Consider the following 22,387-nt stretch of genomic DNA (forward strand, 5'->3'; position numbering starts at 1 on the left):
CCCCTCACCCCCCCATTTTCTTTCCCCCCCACCCCCCCCATTCTCTTCCCCCAACTCTCTTCCCCCCCCACCCCCCCAACTCTCTTACCCCCCCACCCCCCCAACTCTCTTACCCCCCCACCCCCCCAACTCTCTTACCCCCCCACCCCCCCAACTCTCTTACCCCCCACTCTCTTCCCCCCCACCCTCTTCCCCCCCACCCCCCCAACTCTCTTCCCCCCCCAACTCTCTTCCCCCCCACCCCCCAACTCTCTTCCCCCCAACCCCCCCACTCTCTTCCCCCCAACCCCCCCACTCTCTTCCCCCCATTTTCTTCCCCCTCAGTCCTCCCTTTAAAGTTGTAATTTGTTACTGTTTTTCAGAGTGCAGCCATATATTTCCGTAATTAAAATGAAAACTCTCTCAATGCTCAAATCTATCAACTTTAAATAAGTGTATACATTTTCAAACTTGTGTTATATTCTGTCAAATGTACACTCACCATTTGTTTGTTCACATTTCCAAGAAACAATCATAACTATGAATAATTCACTCAGTCTGAATATCACTCTCTGAAGTATTAACATCAGTCTGTTTTTGAAAAGAAACAGACTACTATCAAACTTTTGAATTGTAATTAATCCATTAGACAAATCTCTAAGAATAAAACAAAAGACTAGGTTCGGATATCTGGTCTGCATGGACGAGTTAGACCGAAGGGTTTGTTTCCATGCTGTCCATCTCTGTGACTCTGTGCTCAGCTGGTCAGGCAGTATCTGTGCAGAGAGAAACAGCCAACATTTCAAGATGATCTTTTAAAAATCTGGCTGACTTGATTTTTTCCAATATTTTCTGGTTTTATTTTAGACATCAAGGATCTTCAACATTTCTGTAGAGTTCTTTACTTGATCTGGCATATTTCAATAGTTAGACGGATTGACAGGAGATTTTGTGGTCAGGAACGGGACTCCCAGAAGGTATGTTACCCTCCCTGGTGCCAGGGTCCGGGATGTCGCCAGTCGGGTTTACAAGATTCTGAAGGGGGAGGGTGAGCAGCCAGAAATCGTGGTACATATTGGCACCAATGATATAGCCAGGAAAGGGATTGAGGATCTGAAAAGTGACTGCAGAGAGTTAGTTTGGAAGCTGAAGAGCAGGACAAGTAGAGTAGTGATCTCAGGTTTGCTACTGGTGCTGCAAGATAGTGAGATGAGGAACAGTCAACGAATGCAGCTTAACACGTGGCTGCGAGGCTGGTGCAGGAGGGAGGGTTTCAGATACCTAGACCATTGGGATACCTTCTGGGGAAGGTGGGACCTGTACATGAGGACAGGTTGCACCTGAGGGGTACAAATGTCCTGGGTGGGAGATTTGCTCATGCGATTCGGGAGGGTTTAAACGAGTTTGGCGGGGGGGGTGGGAATTGGAGTCACATGTCTGAGAGGGGGTCAGTTGCAGACAAGACAGTGACAGGATATATTGAATCTATCAGGAAGGTTTCTCACGCGATGAAACAAAGGGATCGGTTAAAGTGTGTCTGCTTTAACACAAGGAGTGTCAGAAATAAGAGTGATGAATTTAGAGCATGGATCAGTACTTCGGGCTACGATGTTGTGGCTATAACGGAGACGTGGGTTCCACAGGGGCAGGAATGGTTTCTTGATGTTCCAGGGTTTAGTATGTTTAAAAAGAACAGGGAGGGTGGAAAAGGAGGAGGGGGTGTAGCATTGCTAATCAGAGAGTGTACCACAGCTACAGAAACGAAGGTTGTTGAGGAAGGTTTGTCTACTGAGTCAGTATGGGTGGAAGTTGGGAACAGCCACCGCATTGGGGGTTTTCTACAGACCACCTAATAGCAGTAGAGAGATTGAAGATCTCATAGGCGGGCAGATTCTAGAAAAATGCAAAAGTAGCAGGGTTGTTGTAATGGGTGATTTCAACTTTCCCAATAGCAACTGGAACCTCCTTAGTGCAAATGGTTTGGATGGAGCTGTTTTTGTCAGGAGTGTTCAGGAGGGGTTCCTTACTCAGTATGTAGACAGACCGATGAGGGGAGAGGCCAGTTTGGATTTGGTGCTCGGCAATGCGCCAGGACAGGTGTCAGATCTTGCAGTGGGAGAACACTTTGGTGACAGTGATCACAACTGCCTCACATTTACCATAGCCTTGGAGAGGGAAAGGAGCAGTTACCAAGGGAAGATATTTAATTGGGGAAAAGGAAATTATGACACTATCATACAGGAGTTGGGAAGAACAGACTGGGAGCAATTGTTCCACAGAAAGGGCACAGCAGATGTGTGGAGACTATTTAAGGAGCAGTTGTTGTGAGTGATAACAAATTTGTTCCTCTGAGACAGGTAAGAAGGGATAAGATTAAGGAACCTAGGATGATGAGAACAGAGGAGCTTCTCATCAAAAGGAAGAAGGCAGCTTACACAAGGTGGAGGAAGCAAGGATCTAGCACAGCTTTAGAGGATTACAGGCTTGGCAAGAAGGCTCAGAAATGGACTGAGGAGAGCCAGGAGGGGGCACGAAAAAGGCTTGGCAAGAAGGATTAGGGAGAACCCAAAGGCGTTTTACACATATATGAGGAATAAGAGAATGCTCAGGGAGAAGGTAGGGCCGATCAGGGATAGTGGAGGAAACTTGTGCATGGAGTCTGAGCAGATAGGGGAAGCCCTAAATGAGCTTTTGGCTTTGATTTTCACCAAGGAAATGAAAACTTAGAGGAGCTGGGATACAGTCTTGACCAGATCAAGATTGATGTGCTAGAAATCTTGGAAAACATTAAAATTGATAAGTCCCTGGGGCCAGACCTGATTTATCCTAGGCTGCTCCAGGAAGCGAGAAAGGAGGTTGCTAAGCCGCTGGTGACGATCTTTGCTTCCTCACTCTCCTCGGGAGTCGTACCGGAGGATTGGAAGGAGGCGAATGTTGTTCCACTTTTGAAAAAGGGTAATAGGGACATCCCTGGCAATTACAGACCAGTCAGTCTTACATCTGTGGTCAGCAAAGTTTTGGAAATAATTCTGAGCGATTTGATTTATGACTATTTGGCAAAGCATAGTATGATTAAAGACAGTCAGCATGGCTTTGTGAGGGACAGGTCATGCCTCACAAATCTTATTGAGTTTTTTGAGGAGGTGTCAAGACAGGTCAACGACGGTCGAGCAGTGGATGTGGTGTATCTGGACTTCAGCAAGGCATTTGATAGGGTTCCCCATGGTAGGCTCATTCATAAAGTCAGGAAGTATGGGATACAGGGAGATTTGGCTATCTGGATTCAGAATTGGCTGGCTGACAAAAGACAGAGAGTCGCTGCAGATGGAAAGTATTCTGCCTGGAGGTCAGTGTTGAGTGGGGTCCCACAGGGCTCTGTTCTTGGGCCTCTGCTCTTTGTAGTTTTTAAAAATAACTTGGATGAGGAGGTTGAGGGGTGGGTTAGTAAATTTGCAGATGACACAAAGGTTGGAGGTGTCGTCAATACTACAGAGGGCTACTGCAGGCTGCAGCGCGACATAGACTGGATGCAGAGCTGGACTGAGAAATGACAGATGGAGTTCAACCTGGATAAATGCGAAGTGATGCATTTTGGAAGGTCGAACTCAAATGTTGAATATAGGATTAAAGACAGGATTCTTGGCAGAGTGGAGGAACAGAGGGATCTGGGTGTGCAAATACATAGATCCCTCAAAGTTGCCACCCAAGTGGATAGGGTTGTTAAGAAAGCATATGGTGTTTTGGCTGTCACTAACAGGGGGATCGAGATTAAGAGCTGCGAGGTTTTGCTGCAGCTCTACGAGTCCCTGGTGAGACCACCCTTGGAATATTGTGCCCAGGTCTGGTCACCCTACTATAGGAAAGATAGAGAGGCTTTGGAGAGGGTGCAAATAAGGTTTACCAGGATGCTGCCTGGACTGGAGGGCTTGCCCTGTGAAGAAAGGTTGAATAAGCTCAGACTTTTCTCTCTGGAGAGGAGGAAGAGAGGAGACCTGATCAAGGTATACAAAATAATGAGTGGAATAGATGGTCAATAGCCAGAGACTTTTCCCCAGGGCAGGATTGACTGGTACGAGAAGTCATCGTTTGAAGATATTAGGAGGAAAGTATAAAGGAGACATCAGAGGTAGGTTTTTCATGCAGAGAGTTGTGAATGCATGGAATGCGTTGCCAGCTGTGGTGTGGAAGTGGTCATTGGGGATGTTTAAGCGACTGCTGGACATGCACATGGATAGCAGTGAGTTAAGGGGTGCATAGGTTAAGTTATTATATTTTACATTAGGATTAAACCTCGGCACAACATCATGGGCCTAAGGGTCTGTTCCGTGCTGTACTTTTCCATGTTCTATTTATTTGTGTTCTTGACTCTCTGAAACTATTAGTAATCTCAGAATTTACTGATTTTAAGTATAGTGCAATACAGAAAATATATGTTAAAGTTTATTTTTCTGTACTATTAATTTTTACATTTTCAGTAAAAATGTTAAATGCAGAACTATGGAACAACATAAACTGCATTTTAACTTCAGGTTAATTAATTCGCTTCAGGACCACGTACATACGCAGAGTAAATGTTGAGCCTTCGATTTCCTGTGATATTGCATTGGTATAATGCCAATGTTTGAGTGACCTCACACATGAAACACAAAAAGCTAGCATGCAAACACAGCAAGTAATTAGGAAGACAAATGAATGTGGACCTTTATATCAAAGGAAATGCAAATTAATTAGAGCTTGCTTTTTCTTAGAAGGCATTATCGAAATTATTGTCCATAAATGTGGCCTCCTTACGTAAAGAGGAATGTACTTGCATTGTGGGCAATTGAAAGATTTACTGGCTTTGATTTCTGGGATGAAGCTCTTATGAGGATTGGTTGAGCAAATATTAATCAGAATGTAGAAGAATGAGAAGTGATCTTAGAGAAGCACATAAGATTCTTAGAAGGCTTAAGGTAGATATTGAGAGTGTGTTTCCCTATATGGTAGTGTTATGTTATTCAGGTGGATATCCTCAATAGGTATGGGTTACTACCGGATTAAACTACAGTACCTCGGGCATATACCTGAGGCCGTTACCTGTCAAGTTTACCAGTGGTCCCTATTGACTGTATGGTCCTGATAGCTACAAACTCGGCTGGGTTTATCGCAGGTCTCTAGGTCCCTTCAGTTTATCCTTTCACCTAGGAGTGAGAGGGATTCACTTTAAGTCAATCCTAATGCCTTCTCAGCTAAGTTCTAGACTTAACATACCAACACAATGGTAAACATATCTTATCAAATAAAGGTTCGGCGAATACGAAGTGTGTGGTGTAAAATATAATAGAAATTTATCAATATAATAAGTTGAATACTCACAATCAGATGTTTTCAGTTAATCACAATCGTTACAGCCTTTTTGAATGTTCTTAAAAGATACCTAGGATAAAAGCAGAGCTTAATACCTGAGTGTCCCAAATGGGATCTTCATAGACTAGCGTGTATCAGCTAGTTGGTTCAGATTGTATCTTCTTCAGACTAGAATGCAGTGCCTCAACCGAGAATCTTTTAGGCAGGCGTATTTCAGCAAGCTCTTAGCCGTCCGTATGTTTCATCCGATCAGTCCGTATTTTGCACAAATGTGTCTTTTCTGCAAGCCTGGTGGTTCAGAGGATGGTTGGGTGACTCATTGTCTGTGTTTCAAGACAAGAATGAGTTCTGTCTGTTTTAGCTCTGCTTTTATATCCCTTACAGTCTAAGTTAAGCAATTACATCATTTGTTTAAAGAACTGGAATCTCAAACTGTGCCTCGGTCAGCATTGTTTAAAGGTCGCGTTAAACACTTAATTAGCTGAGAAAACAATAAGTAGCTGATAAGTAGCTGGTAGAGAGCAGTTGCCACATAGTCATAGTTATACTTAATTGTTGCTAGGCTAAAATACAATAACGAGTTAATAGCATCATTGTTGTTAAGCTTAATCTTATACAATATAATATAATCAGGTAAAATTCCACAGAGGAATCGAGTCTTTTCATGAAGAAGTAATGGATCCCGTGACATCCCCCTCTTGAAAAGCGAGATTTCCCCATGTGTCTTTAAAAAGTTCAAATGATAGCTGAACAGAGTTCTACAATGATTGTTGTACCAATAGCAGCATGTATCAGGAGTTTTTCGTTTTTCTGCGCTCCATTATTATTATCTTCACTTTATTCATCAGCGGTGTAGTTTGTTGCAGTTGACGCTCTTATTATGAGAGCTATTGTGAGTAAAGCAGAAAAGGCAACATTAAATCAACGCATACATTTCATTTAATTATGCGAAATCATTCTGAGTCAGACTTCCCATGGCGGGTTTCATGATCAGATTCAGTTGTTGGGGTTCCGACGAATTTCATCAGTGGATTTCGTTTCCAATCATGTTGGTGGTCAAAGAGCCGGACCTCTGGTTTCCATGTTGGTTTTGGTTCGGGGCCTTGACAGCCATCGTGTTTCCAACTGTACCATGAAGTTTGTTGGACCATCCGTTTTGGTCTTTCATTCAGAATCCTCATTTTGTACTCATGGTAGTCTTTGGGATCCTGTTTGCGGTCTCTTTCGCATGCCATGTAGGGGGATATTTTGTGTTTTCTCCGGAGTTCCCTCAGGAGGCAGTCATTGTATCCAGGTGGGTTCTTATATTCTCTTTCCGTCCATTTCCAATCATGGGTCGGTGATGTATAAGTTACCACCGTTTCTATGGCTTTAGGTGACCATGTCCATTTTGACCATTCGGTTATCATATCGATTTGTGGATGAGGTAACGGTCTGTTGGCTTCTCTGGTTACGTAATTAAACTCGTCTTGTTTTATGTTGGATCGGAGCATGTTTAGGTCAGTTAGGTTTTCTTCATTCCGCTTTTGTAGTTTTGCAACATAGTTCAGACAGTCCACAAAGGTATATTTTCCTTTGGAGAGTATCATTAAGTGTTCAGCCAGGTTATGGCCTCTTCTACGGTCATACTGTACCATATATTCTTTTGAAAGGGGTGTTTGTCGAATGCGTTCCCCTTTGATCAAATCTGGGTCTGGCAACATCTTTGTTGGTTTGCATACAGAAAGTAATATGTTCATATTCAATTCTTCGAATAGCATTGAGCAAAATGTGCATATTAGTCTCTGTGCCTTTTTACGTCCATTACAATTTAAACATTGTCCAATGTTGTGTTCTTTTAGAACTGTTCTTGGCTCAGTCCACCATCCGTATTCCGTGTGGTGTTGGTTTCCTTCTTTCTAGTTACCCATTCTTTAATTTTTGGATATTGATAAAGGAATATTGAGGTTGTTTTTTTTTCGCATAGATGCAGAGGGTTTGTTGAGTTCCAGTAATGTAAGTTTTTGGTTCCATTTTGGTACGCAGGTTTTCTGTGGTTTTGGTTTCTTCCAAGGTGGTAGCTGCTTGGACTTATTTTGTTTTTCTGATTTAGCATCACCCAAAGACGGGTCGCGTCTGTGTTTCAAAGGTTTGGTTTGGTTTTTGGTTTGGACAAACGAAGGTTTATCCTGGTTTGAGGTCTGTGTTAAGACCGAATGACAGACAATTAATGTCTTTAGAATCAAGTGAATGGTAGCACAAGAAATGGCCCATTCTGGTTCGTAATTAAAAGATATGATTATGGTTGAGGAGATCAGTGTTAAAAACGATCCCCATTCTCCCTTAGTAATTTCAAATTTTCTTCGTTTAAATTCAAAGCCAATCATAATTGTGAGAATTAGTCCTATACCTAGGGTCAAATGGACCCATTTATATTCTACCAAGCCCCAAAGGAGCTGGAGTCCTTTCAGAATGTTTCCTCCTATAATGGGTAGGTGGTGGCAGTAGGCGTCCCATAGTCTTACGGGCATGACTACAGGGCTAAATTGTTCTTTCATGTGGGAGAAAATATCACATTGGTTCGAGAAATTCCCGTTCCTTCACAATAGTTCAGAGTCCCAAGTAAGTCTTGGTTTTGTTTTCCCAGGAAGTCTAGGACTTCTTGGTATTTGGTTGTGGTTTCATCCATGCTTGCCGGTCGAGGAAGCAGAATGTGGTTTATTTTCGTTCTGGAATCAATCCCTTGATTAATGGCTTGAGGAATGGCCAAATTACGACCACAAACACCCAGAGTAGGATAAGTCTCACTAAGAGCGGTGTATGTTGTTCTAGGCCAAGCCATGATAGAATCCAATAAATCCAATCATAGATTTGCACCCAAATGTTTGCAGTAGTTTGTAATACTGACATAGTCCCTGCATTAATATGCAAGTTATCATACCAATTTTTTCTTGATTCTTCTACCCATATTTTTATCTCTTCCTGTAGAGTTTTTTGGTCAGCCTTCCTTTCTTTTGATATTAGGTTCTGGAAGGTCTTTAGCTTCTCGTCATCCGTTGGGCCCGAGAAGGTTATCTCCATCCATTGCTTTTCTGAATAGATGGTTAGCATTCTTTCAAAATGTTCTAGGTCAGGTTTGGGTTTTTCTATTTTTAGATTAATTTTTTTCTGCCGGGTTCTTATAAGTTTCTCTGTTTTGTCTCATAATTTTGCCATTACATCCGACATGTCCTGTCGTAACATTAAATTCTCCTGACTGGTTTGTTAGCCAGGTATTTCCAGATGGGAAGTACTCTATCTGGCAATCTTTTTTTTTAACATATTGAACCGTGTTATTATCACAGGGTTTTAATAGGATTAAATTAGAGAATTCGATCAGTTGAGGCTGATTGTTAATTTGAATACATTTTTCCTTTTTCAGCCACCCATTTTTTAGGCTTTGCCAAATTGGTTGTTTTATTTTAGTTTCGTAATTTTCGTTTGTGAGGATGGATTTGATCTCTACTAGTGAGATCTTTAGTTGTTGATCTTTGTTTTCCACGTGGGATCTATATACCCTTGAGGTTAAATCAGCTATTGTCCTGTTTTCTGTTCTTACGGTGTTATGCAACCATCGTCTAGTTATTACATTTAATTGATTTCTAAGGTCATTAAAGGCAATTTGCCAGGCTTGGTCTTTTTTGATTGTTATCACCTCTATTATTAGGTTTTTTGAGTTTTCCCATTGTATTTTCTGATTTTTGAATAAATCCTTAATATATGCTTCTGCCTGTTGTTGTCTATTATTATTATTATTATTATCATTATCGTTGCTGTTATTGCTTTTTTGATTTGTGGTTATCACCAGCCATCTATCAGGAGAAGATTGTTCCCAAAAGGTGGCATTCTGCTTTGTTTTGTAGCAGTACATCCTGCCCCAATGGTAGCAGTACAGAGTTGTATTTTCTACTTTTATTTCAGTTCCCTGTCTTTGTGGGTCTTTTAAGAAGTATTTTAATTTTTTCCAGTCTTGATATACTGATTTCCATTTAGATGTTTGATTTCCATCTGGGTTTTCTGCCTCAGTGTTATACTTTTTGGTATTATTTTCATAGTAATTATCCTAAGGAACTTCATAAGTGTATCCACATTTAAATCTACCGTGTTCTATATATACTACTTTTCCTGAGTTGGGAATTTTGCAGGACCATGGTCCATGGGTTTCATTTCTTTTTGCTCTGTTATCATTTGGGCAGTTTTGGAGGAGAGCGGTATTGTATCCTGATGGGCTATAACATTGTGTGGCTTTATCGGTGCATCCAATTATATGGGTGTTATTTTTATAATAATAGGATAGGAGCAGTTATAGCGGTTTTTTGATCCTGGATCTGATAGTCTGAACGGTTATACGTTTTGTATAAACAGTAGAGCCATCTATCTCTCTCTGAGGTTTCTTCATTTGTTGTAACATTTTGTACACTATAAGATAGTAATTCGTCTATCCAATTTTGTATAAGATTATCTATTCTTTGATCTTGTTCTTGGTTTTCATTCACAAGCTCCTGTTTTAAGACTATTATGTCTAAGGTGTATGTGTGTCCTATAATTTCTTCTCCTATTATTTCTGCTGAGGGTCTTGGATCTGTCCAAGTTTCATATTTTTGAGCTTGCGCAACATTTATCGTAATTAGTCCTAACATTACTAGGGCCATGTTGGATAGGGTTAATCCTCCTATTATTAGAGGCATTCCTGCTGAATTTGTCGAGTTACTGTTGCTGTCGGGGTTATTACCTGTGTTACATTCCAGGCTGCGCTTTATTACTGCCTGAAGTATCCATCCTATAGTTAGAAAGGCTAATACTATAAATAGTAGGGTGTGTTGAACTATATTACACTTAGAGCAGCGTTCTGCCGTGAGTTTCTTTTGTTTAATCGTCTTAGTCTCTTCTTTCTTGGGTTTTTTTTTATTTAAGTTTAGGAGGGTTTTTTACTTTTGGTATCCTTTTGCCTTTCCCTAATTGTCCTAACTCCATATTGTTCTGTTTTTGTTTTTTTTTTCTTTAAATATTTGTTTCCAATTTTTTTTCATTTCTGCTGTTTACATCTCTCTTGGAGGTTAAAAATCCCTCCATTTGTTCCCTGTGTTTCTCTTCTTCTCCTAAATATACAGCCATCCAATCTGCCATGTTCTTAGTCTTTGTTAACTGGTCTTATATTATCTACAGATAAAGTCCTTTCTTTACCTTCCTTCCCGACTGTCACTGTCCTATTTCCTACTTGGATTATCTGTTGAGGCAAATGATAGCGGGCTTTAAAGGCTCTTCCTGATTTATTTTGTTTTTTCTCTTGTACCCAATCTCCTACTTTAGGTTGCCAAAATTTTCTGTCTTCTTGAATTTTCTGTTCCCTTTGTTGTCTTAATTCTTCTTTTTTAGTTTTTAGGAGATCTATCCATTCTTTTTTAAGTTTAGTTTGGGTTTCTATTTCAGGCTTATTTTCTGTATTCATTTGTACTCCATATCTCAAATAGTGCGGAGTTATATGGTTCTCTGCTCCTAAGAGATCTATGGGTGTGTTATTGATGGCCAGCTGCACCTCCTTCAACCATTGACTCCAACTACCACCGCGAGTGCACAATAATTTTGCCAAGGCTAGTTTGACATCTTGGTTTCTCCGTTCTACCTTTCCTGCCGATTCAGGATGGTAAGGTGTGCTAAACTCAAGCTGTATCCCATGAGCGGTACACCACATGTTAAAGTCCTGGTTTTTAAAGCCAGGTCCTTGGTCTGTATGAATTACTCTGGGAGGCCCGTTAGCGACCAGAATCAACTCACTAGCTTCTATAGCATCTTGTGTCCTACAACTCTTTGTTGGGATCAGGGTGGTGAATCCGGTACATTCATCAATACATACTAGGCAATATTTATTCGGTCTTTTAAATGGCTTTTTCCCGTGAGAGGTCGGCAATGGGCCGATAAAATCCATTATCCATTTATCCCCGGGCTCCATATTTTGTGACTGAATAATTTTCGGTTCTTTTTTAGTTCCTCCCTTGATATTATATTTTAGGCAAGTTTTGCATTCATTACAATATCTTTTAACTTCTGCATTCATCCCAGGCCACCAGTATTTCTGCTTTAGGTGTGACTGAGTGGTTTTTATTCCTGGATGCACGGCCCCTAAGCCTTCGTGGGCCGTCTTGATAAGTTCTCTTCTCCCTTTTCTAGGGGGTATTATCTTAGCCTGTTCTGTGGTTTGATCTTTAAATTTGGTTTTGACTACCCCATCAGATTCTTCCCAGTAGTCCTGATTTTTAGGGTATCCTTTTACTTCCTTGCCCTGAAGTAAGTCTTCCAATTCTTTGTCCTGATTCTCTTTTTGCATTTGCCTAGTTATTACTCTTATTTTATATTCTTTTCCCAAACTTGCGGCTTTGGCTGCTCGGTCAGCTAGATCATTTCCTTTTTTGTGTTCACCTTCTTTCTGGTGTCCTCTGACATGTATTACTTTTACATTTGGGAGGTTTTCTTTTAATCTAGCTATTTCTTCCCATATTTGTCTATATTGTATGGGGTGATTCCTACAATCATGGAATCCTTTTTCACTCCATTTATCTAGTTCCTCGTTATAGCCTCTACTGGCATAAAAGCTATCTGTACAAACGAGAATTTGGAGTTCTGCAGGAAATTGGCTTGCTTCTTTTAAGGCTAATTCTAACACCTTTACTTCTGTTTTCTGGGCTGAACCTCCCAGTGGTCCTTTTATTTCTAAGACCTTTTCTTCTTGGAACTCATTGTTTAGTTTTGTACCAATTACTATTCCTATTCCTGTTAATTTTTCTTCTTTACCTTGTTTATCCAGGCCTCTTTGGGCACTACCATCTGTATAGATGTACATATCTGGATTGAATTCAGTTTTTTCTTCAGTAGCAGCTAGTTTATATTTCGGTGTCCACCAAGTATCTGTTTTTCCTGTAAGGGGCTGTATTTCTATAGTGGGGTCAGCTAGTAGGATATCCCATTTTTCATACCTGGCCGAGTGGACCCTTTGGCTCCTTTCTATTTTTTGTTGTTTGGATTGTAATTCTGCCAATTCCGTGAGGATAATTATCTTTCCTTCCCCTTGGATTTTTCTGATGGGTTCCACTGCTCTAGTTATGGCTACCCATGTTTTTTCTATTTTTGGGTATTTCCTCTCTGTTTCTGTAAAGTTTAAAGAGATATATTGGAAGGGTTTGTTCTGTCCTTGACTGGTTACTCTTACGGTGGCACTTTCTTGCCCTATAATTACTTCTAGTGTAATGTCTTTCCCTGGTTCATGCTTTCCCATGTTTTCTGCTTTATTTAATTGGTTGATTAGTTCATTTAGGTTATTTTGATCTTTTATCTTTCTCGGTTAGTTTTTTGTACAGGGGTTTAGATATTTCTGCATATCCTGGGACAAAGTCTCTGGCATAGTTACATAGGCCTAATATTGCTTGTAATTCTTTAATTTTGGTAGGAGGTTGAATATCAGCTATTTTTTCACTGTATTCTTCAGTTAGTCCTTTTCCTTCATTGGTTAGTTCCACTCCTAAGTATTTTACATTTTCTCTGGCGATCTGGGATTTTGCTAGTCCAATTATATATCCCTTATGGTACAGGTGTTCCATTATTCTATGTAGGCAGGCAAAATGTTCTTCTAGGTCACCATGAGTGATATAAATATCATCTACATAGCATTCTATTTGTCCTGGCGGAGCTAAGTTTTGTAATGTTTTTCTGACTTCTGCAGAAAATATTACTGGGCTGTTTAGGTATCCCTGAGGGAGTCTGGTCCAAACTAATTGTCTCCCTAGGGTGTCTGTTATGGCTGTATATGGCCACTCTTCTTTTGGGATTGGATGACTCCAAAATCCATTTGATAAGTCTAGGGTAGTTTTATATTTCTCCCTTCTTAAGGTATTCAATGTAGTCTGAGCTCCTTTAAAGTATGACGAGAAGGGCACTGATCCTGAATTCAAGTCTCGGTAGTCACAGACAAGTCTGTACTTTCCTGGCTTATCAGGCTTTGGTATTCCAATTATGGGTGTATTGTATGGGGATCCTTTTTCTATTAGGACTCCCTGTTCCTCAAGTCTTTCTATGACTTTTTGGATTTCCCTAGCTATCTCTGGTTTGTTGATGCCATACTTCTTTTTGATTTTGAAGTGTCCCATTCCTGTGGGAGTGGGATCAATGTTTAGATTACCGCAATGGTATGAGTCTTTTTGCCAGATTTCCCAGTGAGTTTGCACTAGGTGTTTTATTTTTGCTCTGATTTTGGGGTTGCTTTCTTTATCTAAAATTTCTTTTAAGTCTTCTGTTCTTTTGTCTTCTGTTTGTTCTAGTAGTTTGTGTCCTTTAATGTCTTCCCATCCTAATATTACTGGTTCTCCCTGGTCTTTTAGACCTTCTATAATTAGAGCTTTAGTCTCTATTTGTTTTCCATTTTTTAGGATTAATTTGATTTTTCCTACATCTGCCCATTTTACAGGTGCTCCTATGCCCTGATAAGGTTCTGTTCCTACTTTTGGTATGTTTAGTTTTTCTGCCAAACTTTTGTCCATTAATGACATTTCTGCCCCTGTGTCTAGCATTATTGTGAGCCATTGCTGTCTGTGGGGTTTATACCCCTCTATTTTTCCTTGTTCTTGAGGGTAGCATGGTTCTGCTGCTGTCTGTCTGGGTTTTCTCACCATCCCTGTCTGGTGGATTCTTTGCCCTTCTGTATTCCTTTCGTCCCCTTGTGTTTGCACTCTGGCTGATCCAGAGGTTATTGCTTGTCCCTGACTGTTTCTGGGTCTCAGGTTGTATCGTTCTTGTTGAACTTGTCCATTTGGAGGCCTAGGTCTAAAATTTTGTTGGGGTGGCCTATATTCCCGAGGTTGTTGTGGTTGCTGGGCTGGCTGTAGTGGAGGTTGGTATCCCCCTCTAGCTCTTGGGTCTTGATAATTCGGAATGGGGTTTCTCCCTAAATAGTTTGGGCTTACTCCTGGAATTGGTCTAGGAGGTAGCTGCTGTCGGGGAGGTCCCTGGTTTCTGGGTTGGACTTTTTCCACTACCTGAACCAATGGTTCATATTGGGGTCGGTATGTCCATGGTTTTCTTTGGTTTTGTTGGCGTCCTTGCGCCTTGGATTTCTGGGTTTCTGATTTAGGTTTTTCTGATTTCCTTTCCTTGGCTTCTGGTTGAGGTCCGTGGGGATTTTGTTTTCCTATTCTATCTAGGGATAGATTGAGGACTTCTCCTAAGTTGATTAATTCTTGTCTGAATACTTGCCATGGGTTTTGTCCCTGTCCTAGTGCTCTGTTTGTGGCTTCCCTGAGCCTGTTTGCATGGCCTTCATTCTGGAATTGTCTGAATAATTGCGACCTGACTTGGACATAGTTTATTTCTAGATCTTCAGCGGATTGTGCTACCTGGAGCATTGTTCTCCCTGATTCCAGGAGTGTTTTGAATATCTTGTTGGCTGCTTCTGCTCTTTGGGTTCCATATACCCGGTTGTGGGCTTCATGGAGTATGGTAACTAGATTTATGGTGGTGTGCGGTTCCTGATCTAAAGCAGGACAATCCAGGGCTTTAAATAAATCTGAATTTTCTTGGGGGGTTAGTCCTTCCAAGAAGGCTTTTAGTTTTTCGAAATGTTGAATTATATATTTTATTGCTGCTCTGTCATCTGAGGGAAAGTCTAGGAAGCAGATTTTAAAATTCTTCAGTGAGGGATCACCGTACACACGGCGGGCTGCTACCGGTTGTGGTGCTTGTCCGGCTTGTCCGGGCCTGGGATTATTGATTAGCCATCGGGCTTTTTCTACAGCATGTTGCGCCACTAGGACTTGTGCTGCTACTCTATTTAGTTGGGGTATTTGGAGCACTCTGTCTGCTGCCACTATAATTTGCTGAGCTATATCTTCTGCCCAGGCATGTTCTGACATGCCTGGTACTAGCGGTACTTCTCTTCCCCTTAGGTCTGTTTCTCTTCTAATTACTGTTACCGTATGTTGAGCTGGTAGAATGCCAGCGGTATGCTGGTGGGCTGGTTCTAGGGGGTTTCCAGTTCCATCTGCTGGTATGCATCCATCATAGTGATGGTGAGTTCCATCTACATATTCTATTCTGAACCTGTATCGGAGTCTTGCTGCTATAGGTTCTCCATTGAGTCTGTTTAGTCCTTCTAGGACTGACTCATCTGCCCTCAGTCTTACCTCCTGACCTCTTAGGTTAGGTGGAGAGACTATATTGTCGTTTCCTGCTGCGACTATTTCTGCCCAATCATTTCTAAAATAACAGGCAGGTATATTGGCCATTTTCTTTTTCTTTTTGAGGGGCTTTTATTTTTTTTTGTACTATTCGCTATATCCCTACAGAAGGAGTTTATTTGGTGACAAAGATAATATTTACGCCGTGAGGTTCAAGATAGTGCAATCTCTCGAGCCCCACGTTGGGCGCCAATTGTTATGTTATTCAGGTGGATATCCTCAATAGGTATGGGTTACTACCGGATTAAACTACAGTACCTCGGGCATATACCTGAGGCCGTTACCTGTCAAGTTTACCAGTGGTCCCTATTGACTGTATGGTCCTGATAGCTACAAACTCGGCTGGGTTTATCGCAGGTCTCTAGGTCCCTTCAGTTTATCCTTTCACCTAGGAGTGAGAGGGATTCACTTTAAGTCAATCCTAATGCCTTCTCAGCTAAGTTCTAGACTTAACATACCAACACAATGGTAAACATATCTTATCAAATAAAGGTTCGGCGAATACGAAGTGTGTGGTGTAAAATATAATAGAAATTTATCAATATAATAAGTTGAATACTCACAATCAGATGTTTTCAGTTAATCACAATCGTTACAGCCTTTTTGAATGTTCTTAAAAGATACCTAGGATAAAAGCAGAGCTTAATACCTGAGTGTCCCAAATGGGATCTTCATAGACTAGCGTGTATCAGCTAGTTGGTTCAGATTGTATCTTCTTCAGACTAGAATGCAGTGCCTCAACCGAGAATCTTTTAGGCAGGCGTATTTCAGCAAGCTCTTAGCCGTCCGTATGTTTCATCCGATCAGTCCGTATTTTGCACAAATGTGTCTTTTCTGCAAGCCTGGTGGTTCAGAGGATGGTTGGGTGACTCATTGTCTGTGTTTCAAGACAAGAATGAGTTCTGTCTGTTTTAGCTCTGCTTTTATATCCCTTACAGTCTAAGTTAAGCAATTACATCATTTGTTTAAAGAACTGGAATCTCAAACTGTGCCTCGGTCAGCATTGTTTAAAGGTCGCGTTAAACACTTAATTAGCTGAGAAAACAATAAGTAGCTGATAAGTAGCTGGTAGAGAGCAGTTGCCACATAGTCATAGTTATACTTAATTGTTGCTAGGCTAAAATACAATAAAGAGTTAATAGTATCATTGTTGCTACAATCTAATATAATCAGGTAAAATTCCACAGAAGAATTGAGTCTTTTCATGAAGAAGTAGACAGATCCCATGACACTTAACGAGTTAATAGCATCATTGCTGTTAAGCTTAATCTTATACAATATAATATAATCAGGTAAAATTCCACAGAGGAATCGAGTCTTTTCATGAAGAAGTAGACGGATCCCATGACACTTAACGAGTTAATAGCATCATTGCTGTTAAGCTTAATCTTATACAATATAATATAATCAGGTAAAATTCCACAGAGGAATCGAGTCTTTTCATGAAGAAGTAATGGATCCCGTTCAGGATATGAATTCACTCATTTAAGGCAGGGATAAATTATCTCTATTTTTGAAATTATCTGCATTTGTCACCATTTTTTACACGATATTAAGTTATGGATGAATCAGAAATTTTACAACTGGACATCAGGCAGATGAAACATAATATTTGATCTCAACTGAAATTTCTGCATCTTCCCTTTTGATTGTATTTTCTAGTTTGCTTTCCTACTCGCGTTGAATTGTATAGCTAACAATCTCAGCATTCTGTTAGACATGGATCTGAGTTTCAGACTTGATATGGTATAGATTATCAAGGTTGCTTTTCCATCTCTGCCATGTTATTTACCTCCATCCCTAAGTTAGCAGTACTGCTACTATAACACACACAAAGGGAGCATTCTTCAGTCACTTCCAGACCGCAACTGTCAATAAATTTCAAATTGTCCAAAATTCTACCAGTGCATTCTTGACCTCATTTACCTGTCACTTTAGTCTCACATCACCTACATAACCACAGTGGATTGAATGTATGATCCTAACTTTCAACTACACAGTTTCCTCTTGCTTTATAGCAATTGCTGTGTTCTCTGGAGTTTTGTGTTTCCCCTGCTGTGTTCAGCATTTAATTGCAAACTTTTCAGCTACCTCTCTTCAAATCCATGGAAATCTCTCCCTAACCCTTTGCCCCTTCTATCTCACTCTGAACTTTGCCTTCTGAAAGCATATCTTTTTGAACAAACCTTTGGTCACTTCTAACCTTTTTGCAAAGTTTTGTTGTGAAACTGTGGGAATCAATTTCTACATTCCACAATTAGAGGTATTTCATCATCTATTTTATAAGGCTTTCTTTCATTTACCTTTATGGGAAATGCTTCAATGGCAAAATGAGAAATCAGGAAATTTGGAGGATCAGGTAAAGGGAAGAAACGCATACAATTTAATATTCATTTGCAGAGGAGCTGACTAAAGGTGTTTTTTGTGCTTGGTTTGTTTTGCTATTTCACTATTTGCTTTTTTTAAAATATGAATTTGAGATTCCAGAGTAGACAGTACAGATTTTTTGCAACAAATAATTATTACAATTCAAATCAATTCTTTGCAAGTGAAGTATTTTCAAATGTTTGGGAGATGTAAGGTAATATATACATGAGATTAGATATTGCTTGATTAACATCTGTGCATCCTTCTAACGCTTCAATTTTTTATACCTTAAACGTTTCTGTGATCACATCTGACATTTTTAGAAGAAATATGGGAGTTAATTATAGATGAAAATAAGGAGACATGAACATGGCAGGTTTTTAAAACTGTTATTCATCTGCTGCTGTTTTGCTTGAAGTACAATATTTGATCTTATGTTTAAAATAAATCCATGAAGGTTCCCTGGTTAAACATTCATGTGGGTGACCTACAGTAAAGCTTCTGTCAGTACTTTTGCAACACTGCAGTGTTCAAGTGTATAACAGTTTATCATTGATAGTCATTTATCTCCTTGTTTTCCACCTCCCATTTCTGTTATTTCAAGCGCAGTGCTTTCTAGACATTTCCTAATGTGACCTATTTAAAGTGCTGTGGATTTTGCATGATCCCTGGAGTGAACATTTGTGGGAATATGAGAGCAGTTGTGCTGGTGTGGGTGTAGGGTCCCTTTTTCTTGCAGCTGAAACTGGGTTGCAAAGAAGCTTTCTAAATCTTAGCAACCCCAGGATTGCTCGTGCTGCCTCAGAGCTGGCAACCCCAAAATCTCTTCTCACAACCGTGCTTGTGGCTGTCACCCAGACTTTGAGAAGCCTGCTGTGTAGGATCCGACCAAATTGAAAATCATTGATATCAACTAAGTGATAGATTTTTTTAATATTAAAATCAGATGCAAAGACAGGAAGATTCACAAAATTCTCTGTTCTGTATGTTTCAAATGTGACTTTAACAGAAGGATTTACTGTAGTTTTTACCTTGAGCACCTTCAGTGACATCGTTTTATCATCAACTTGTAACATGTTTTCAGAAAGTCTATTAGTTGTTCAAAATGGTTCTCCTCAATTTGAAACTGTTTATATTGAAGCAATTTGTCCAAACAGCACTGAATGTAAACATTGTAGTGATATTTTAGTGTTTTGTTGTACCTGAAATGTATGTTTAGATGAATTTTGAAATTTTGCATAAGTTTTTCATTTAGTGTAAGGAACGTGAGTGCAGAGTTTTCATGTTTGTTCTATCCATTGATTTCAGAAACATCAATGCACTATATTGTTTAGAGGCTTACAAATTTTGAAGAACATTTCTGAAAAATAACTTTTATCCCATTTTCTTATGTAGCTTGCACTGGCTAAATGTTATGAGAACGAGGGTGACGATCAACTTATTCATCATGAATCACCAATGTTCAGTAATGCTACTAATTGCAAACCTGTGGTTCGCAGGTAAGAAATAACAGAAGTACTTTGAAGTTTACCTTTTCTGTTTAAAACTTTGATATTGTAAATTTTAGTTAGGAGCATTTGCAGTCCCTTGTTGGTTTGAGTTTTCTAAGTTCACTGGAGCAGACTGTTTCTATTTGTACAATTACAAACCAACCAGCACCGTCTCATTCTGCAAAAGAAACCATCCAGATTTGAATGGCGCCTAGATGTAAGTTTTGGTCAATCCACCAATTTGGTATCAATCCAGTTACAGATAATTTACCATCAAATATACTTCTAAAACTTTAGACCACTATTGTGCTGTGTTTAAGAAAGTCTTTCTCAGCTGTTTAATTCTATCACTTTTGTGAGACATTGACCCCAATTTTATTGTGTCATTCAATAGCTCAATTTGTCATGAATAGAAGTGTCCCCATCCTAAACCTAAGGTGACCTAATAGCTTCAGTAACACATTTCATTTATGATACATATAAACCTCAGGGTCATTTTCAAATTGTGTTGTTGATATAGTTTCCAAACAGCTGAGGTTTTGAATTGCATATGTATGGGAATGAATTATGAGGTTGAAAGTTAATAAAGTGAGTTGCCTGTTGTCCGAAACTCTTAAGAATGGTTATTGGTGATTTCCTCCCCTCAGAAAAATCAGATCGGTTTTATATTCTCAAATTCTTCAAGTGACATGTTTATTCAGTTTTTAACAGTATGTGGCCAATGCTTTTGGTGCTTTTCATATCCTTGACATGACCATCTTAACAGGTTATCAATTTGATGACTATTTTATACATTTTTAGCTTGGTGGCCAGAATTTTGCACAGAAATCCATGTGTGGTTTATCAGTTACTTGTCCAGTTTGATTCACCCCTTCAGGGATTTCTGTTTTTTTCCTCTTACTGTACATCTGAATTTCAATTTAGCTTTTCTCTTTGCTGCCTCTGTTCTGTTGATGTTACTGCTATCAAGCAATACCACAAAAACCCTCTCATTTGTTGTATCAAAAATCATGGTTAATTTTCTTTAGATTGCTCCTTCGCATGCATTTGTCAAAATAAAATGTCATTTACAAGTCAGCAGCTCACCTTCCTAATTATGGGATTCTTGTATTTGGTCCATCTCTGTTATTGCTTAACCCCTACCTCTAAACATTATTTAGCCATAGTTATATATTTATTATATTTAACTGTTTGATTTGACTGCCAAATTACACTCTGGAGGCAGGAAGCATGTTTCCGCTGATGGGTGAGTCCCGAACCAGAGGACACAGCTTAACAATAAGGGGTAGGCCATTTAGGACAGAGATGAGGAGAAACTTCTTCACCCAGAGAATGGTGGCTGTGTGGAATGCTCTGCCCCAGAGGGCAGTGGAGGCCCAGTCTCTGGATTCATTTAAGAAAGTGTTGGCTAGAGCTTTCAAGGATAGTGGAATGAAGGGTTATGGAGATAAGGCGTGAACAGGATACTGATTGAGGATGATCAGCCATGATCATAATGAATGGTGGTGCAGGCTCAAAGGGCAGAATGGCCTACTCCTGCACCTATTGTCTGTTGTCTATATCTGCCCTTGCACATTTTCTCCATGATTGCAATTTAAGGTCTACGTCAACTGCCTTTCTCGTTTCTGTGTATGGTCTTTGTGCTCAAGTAGAGACAGAAGACATTTAAAAATATTGAGCAAAAAATGATGCTAACAACTGAGATCATTTTTTTAAAAGATATCCTTCATGGGATATGATCTTTGTTGTCGTTTGTTGGCCATCCCTAATTGCCCCTTGATCTGAGTGGTTTGCCAAGTTATTTCAAATGGCGGTTAACACGTAGCTGTAAGTCTTAGCTGCATATAGGCAGACCAAGTCAGAATGGCAAATTTCCCTCCCTAAAGGATATTGGTGAACTAGGTAGGCTTTTTTTTTAATGAGAATTGATGATAATTGTCATGTTTACCATCATTGAGATTAGCTTTCAATTCAAGATTTATTAACTGAATTTAAATTCCACCAAATTTAAACCCATATTCCCAGGGACATGGGCATCACTGGATAGACAGCATTTATTGCTTGTCACTTGCTGCCCTTGAATTGAGTGGCTTACTAAGCCATTTCAGAGGGCATTCCTGTGGACCTGGAGTCACAAGTAGAGCTGGTGAGGATGGCATTTCCTTCCCTGAAAAACATTAGTGAGCCAGAGGGGTTTTTCCTGACAATCCGCATTGGTTTCATGGTCATCATATTTATTTTTATTTGATTTCAGATTTGAACCCAGGTCCCCAGAACATTGTCTGAGTTTCTGGGTTAATAGTCTAGTTAGTGATAATGCTGCTAAGCCATCACCTCTCAGTCCCATTACAATACCGTCAACTAAAGTTATTCACTTGAGCTGGGGTCCATCTATCATGTCAATATGTTATAAATGGTAACTTCCTAAAATTTCAGAATGTATCAATAATAATTAATGCATTTATATAGCAGCTTTAATTTGGAGAAAAATTCCAAAGTATATTGTGAATATGTCGTCAGATAAAAACAGACACTCATCCAAAGGAGCAGATGGATGATGGAGTGACTTTGAGTTTGGTGTTATGGTGGATTTTAAGGATGGTTCTCGAGGGAGAAGAGGAAAAGATGGATATGCTGTGATGCTGAGGGCAAGAATCTCACACTTTAGAGCTCAAGCAGCAGACAGCATGATTGCACACGTTATCAGTTTTCTGAATATTCTTAACTTTTTAATTTATTTCGTATAAAATTTAGGCTGCACATTAATTAGTGAGCATTATTCTAAGTAGAGTTTGGAAATTTGCACTTTGATTGTTTAAATCTTTCTTTCTAATAATTCTAACAATTTTTTTTCCTCTTATCTAGCACTGGTGCTTCCAGAATATCATCCTTGCAAGACCTGAAGAAGGATGAACAAAGTAACGGCTCAGCTGATGAGGGTCAACGGTAAGGACTTCCCAAATTTCC

The 22,387-nt window shown here is 39.8% G+C and overlaps 1 protein-coding gene across 1 annotated transcript in view; it reads left to right on the plus strand.

The window, feature by feature from the left end:
- LOC132815158 (NSFL1 cofactor p47-like) overlaps positions 1-22,387 on the plus strand; it is a 66,025-nt gene that overhangs the window by 20,356 nt on the left and 23,282 nt on the right. Inside the window, exons 2-3 of the mRNA XM_060823971.1 lie at positions 19,326-19,429; positions 22,286-22,366. Of these exons, the coding sequence (XP_060679954.1) occupies positions 19,326-19,429; positions 22,286-22,366 (185 nt within the window). The remainder of the gene's footprint in view (positions 1-19,325; positions 19,430-22,285; positions 22,367-22,387) is intronic.

The sequence above is a fragment of the Hemiscyllium ocellatum genome, chromosome 4 (assembly GCF_020745735.1).
Source record: "Hemiscyllium ocellatum isolate sHemOce1 chromosome 4, sHemOce1.pat.X.cur, whole genome shotgun sequence".
In the NCBI taxonomy this organism is placed as follows: Eukaryota; Metazoa; Chordata; class Chondrichthyes; order Orectolobiformes; family Hemiscylliidae; genus Hemiscyllium; species Hemiscyllium ocellatum.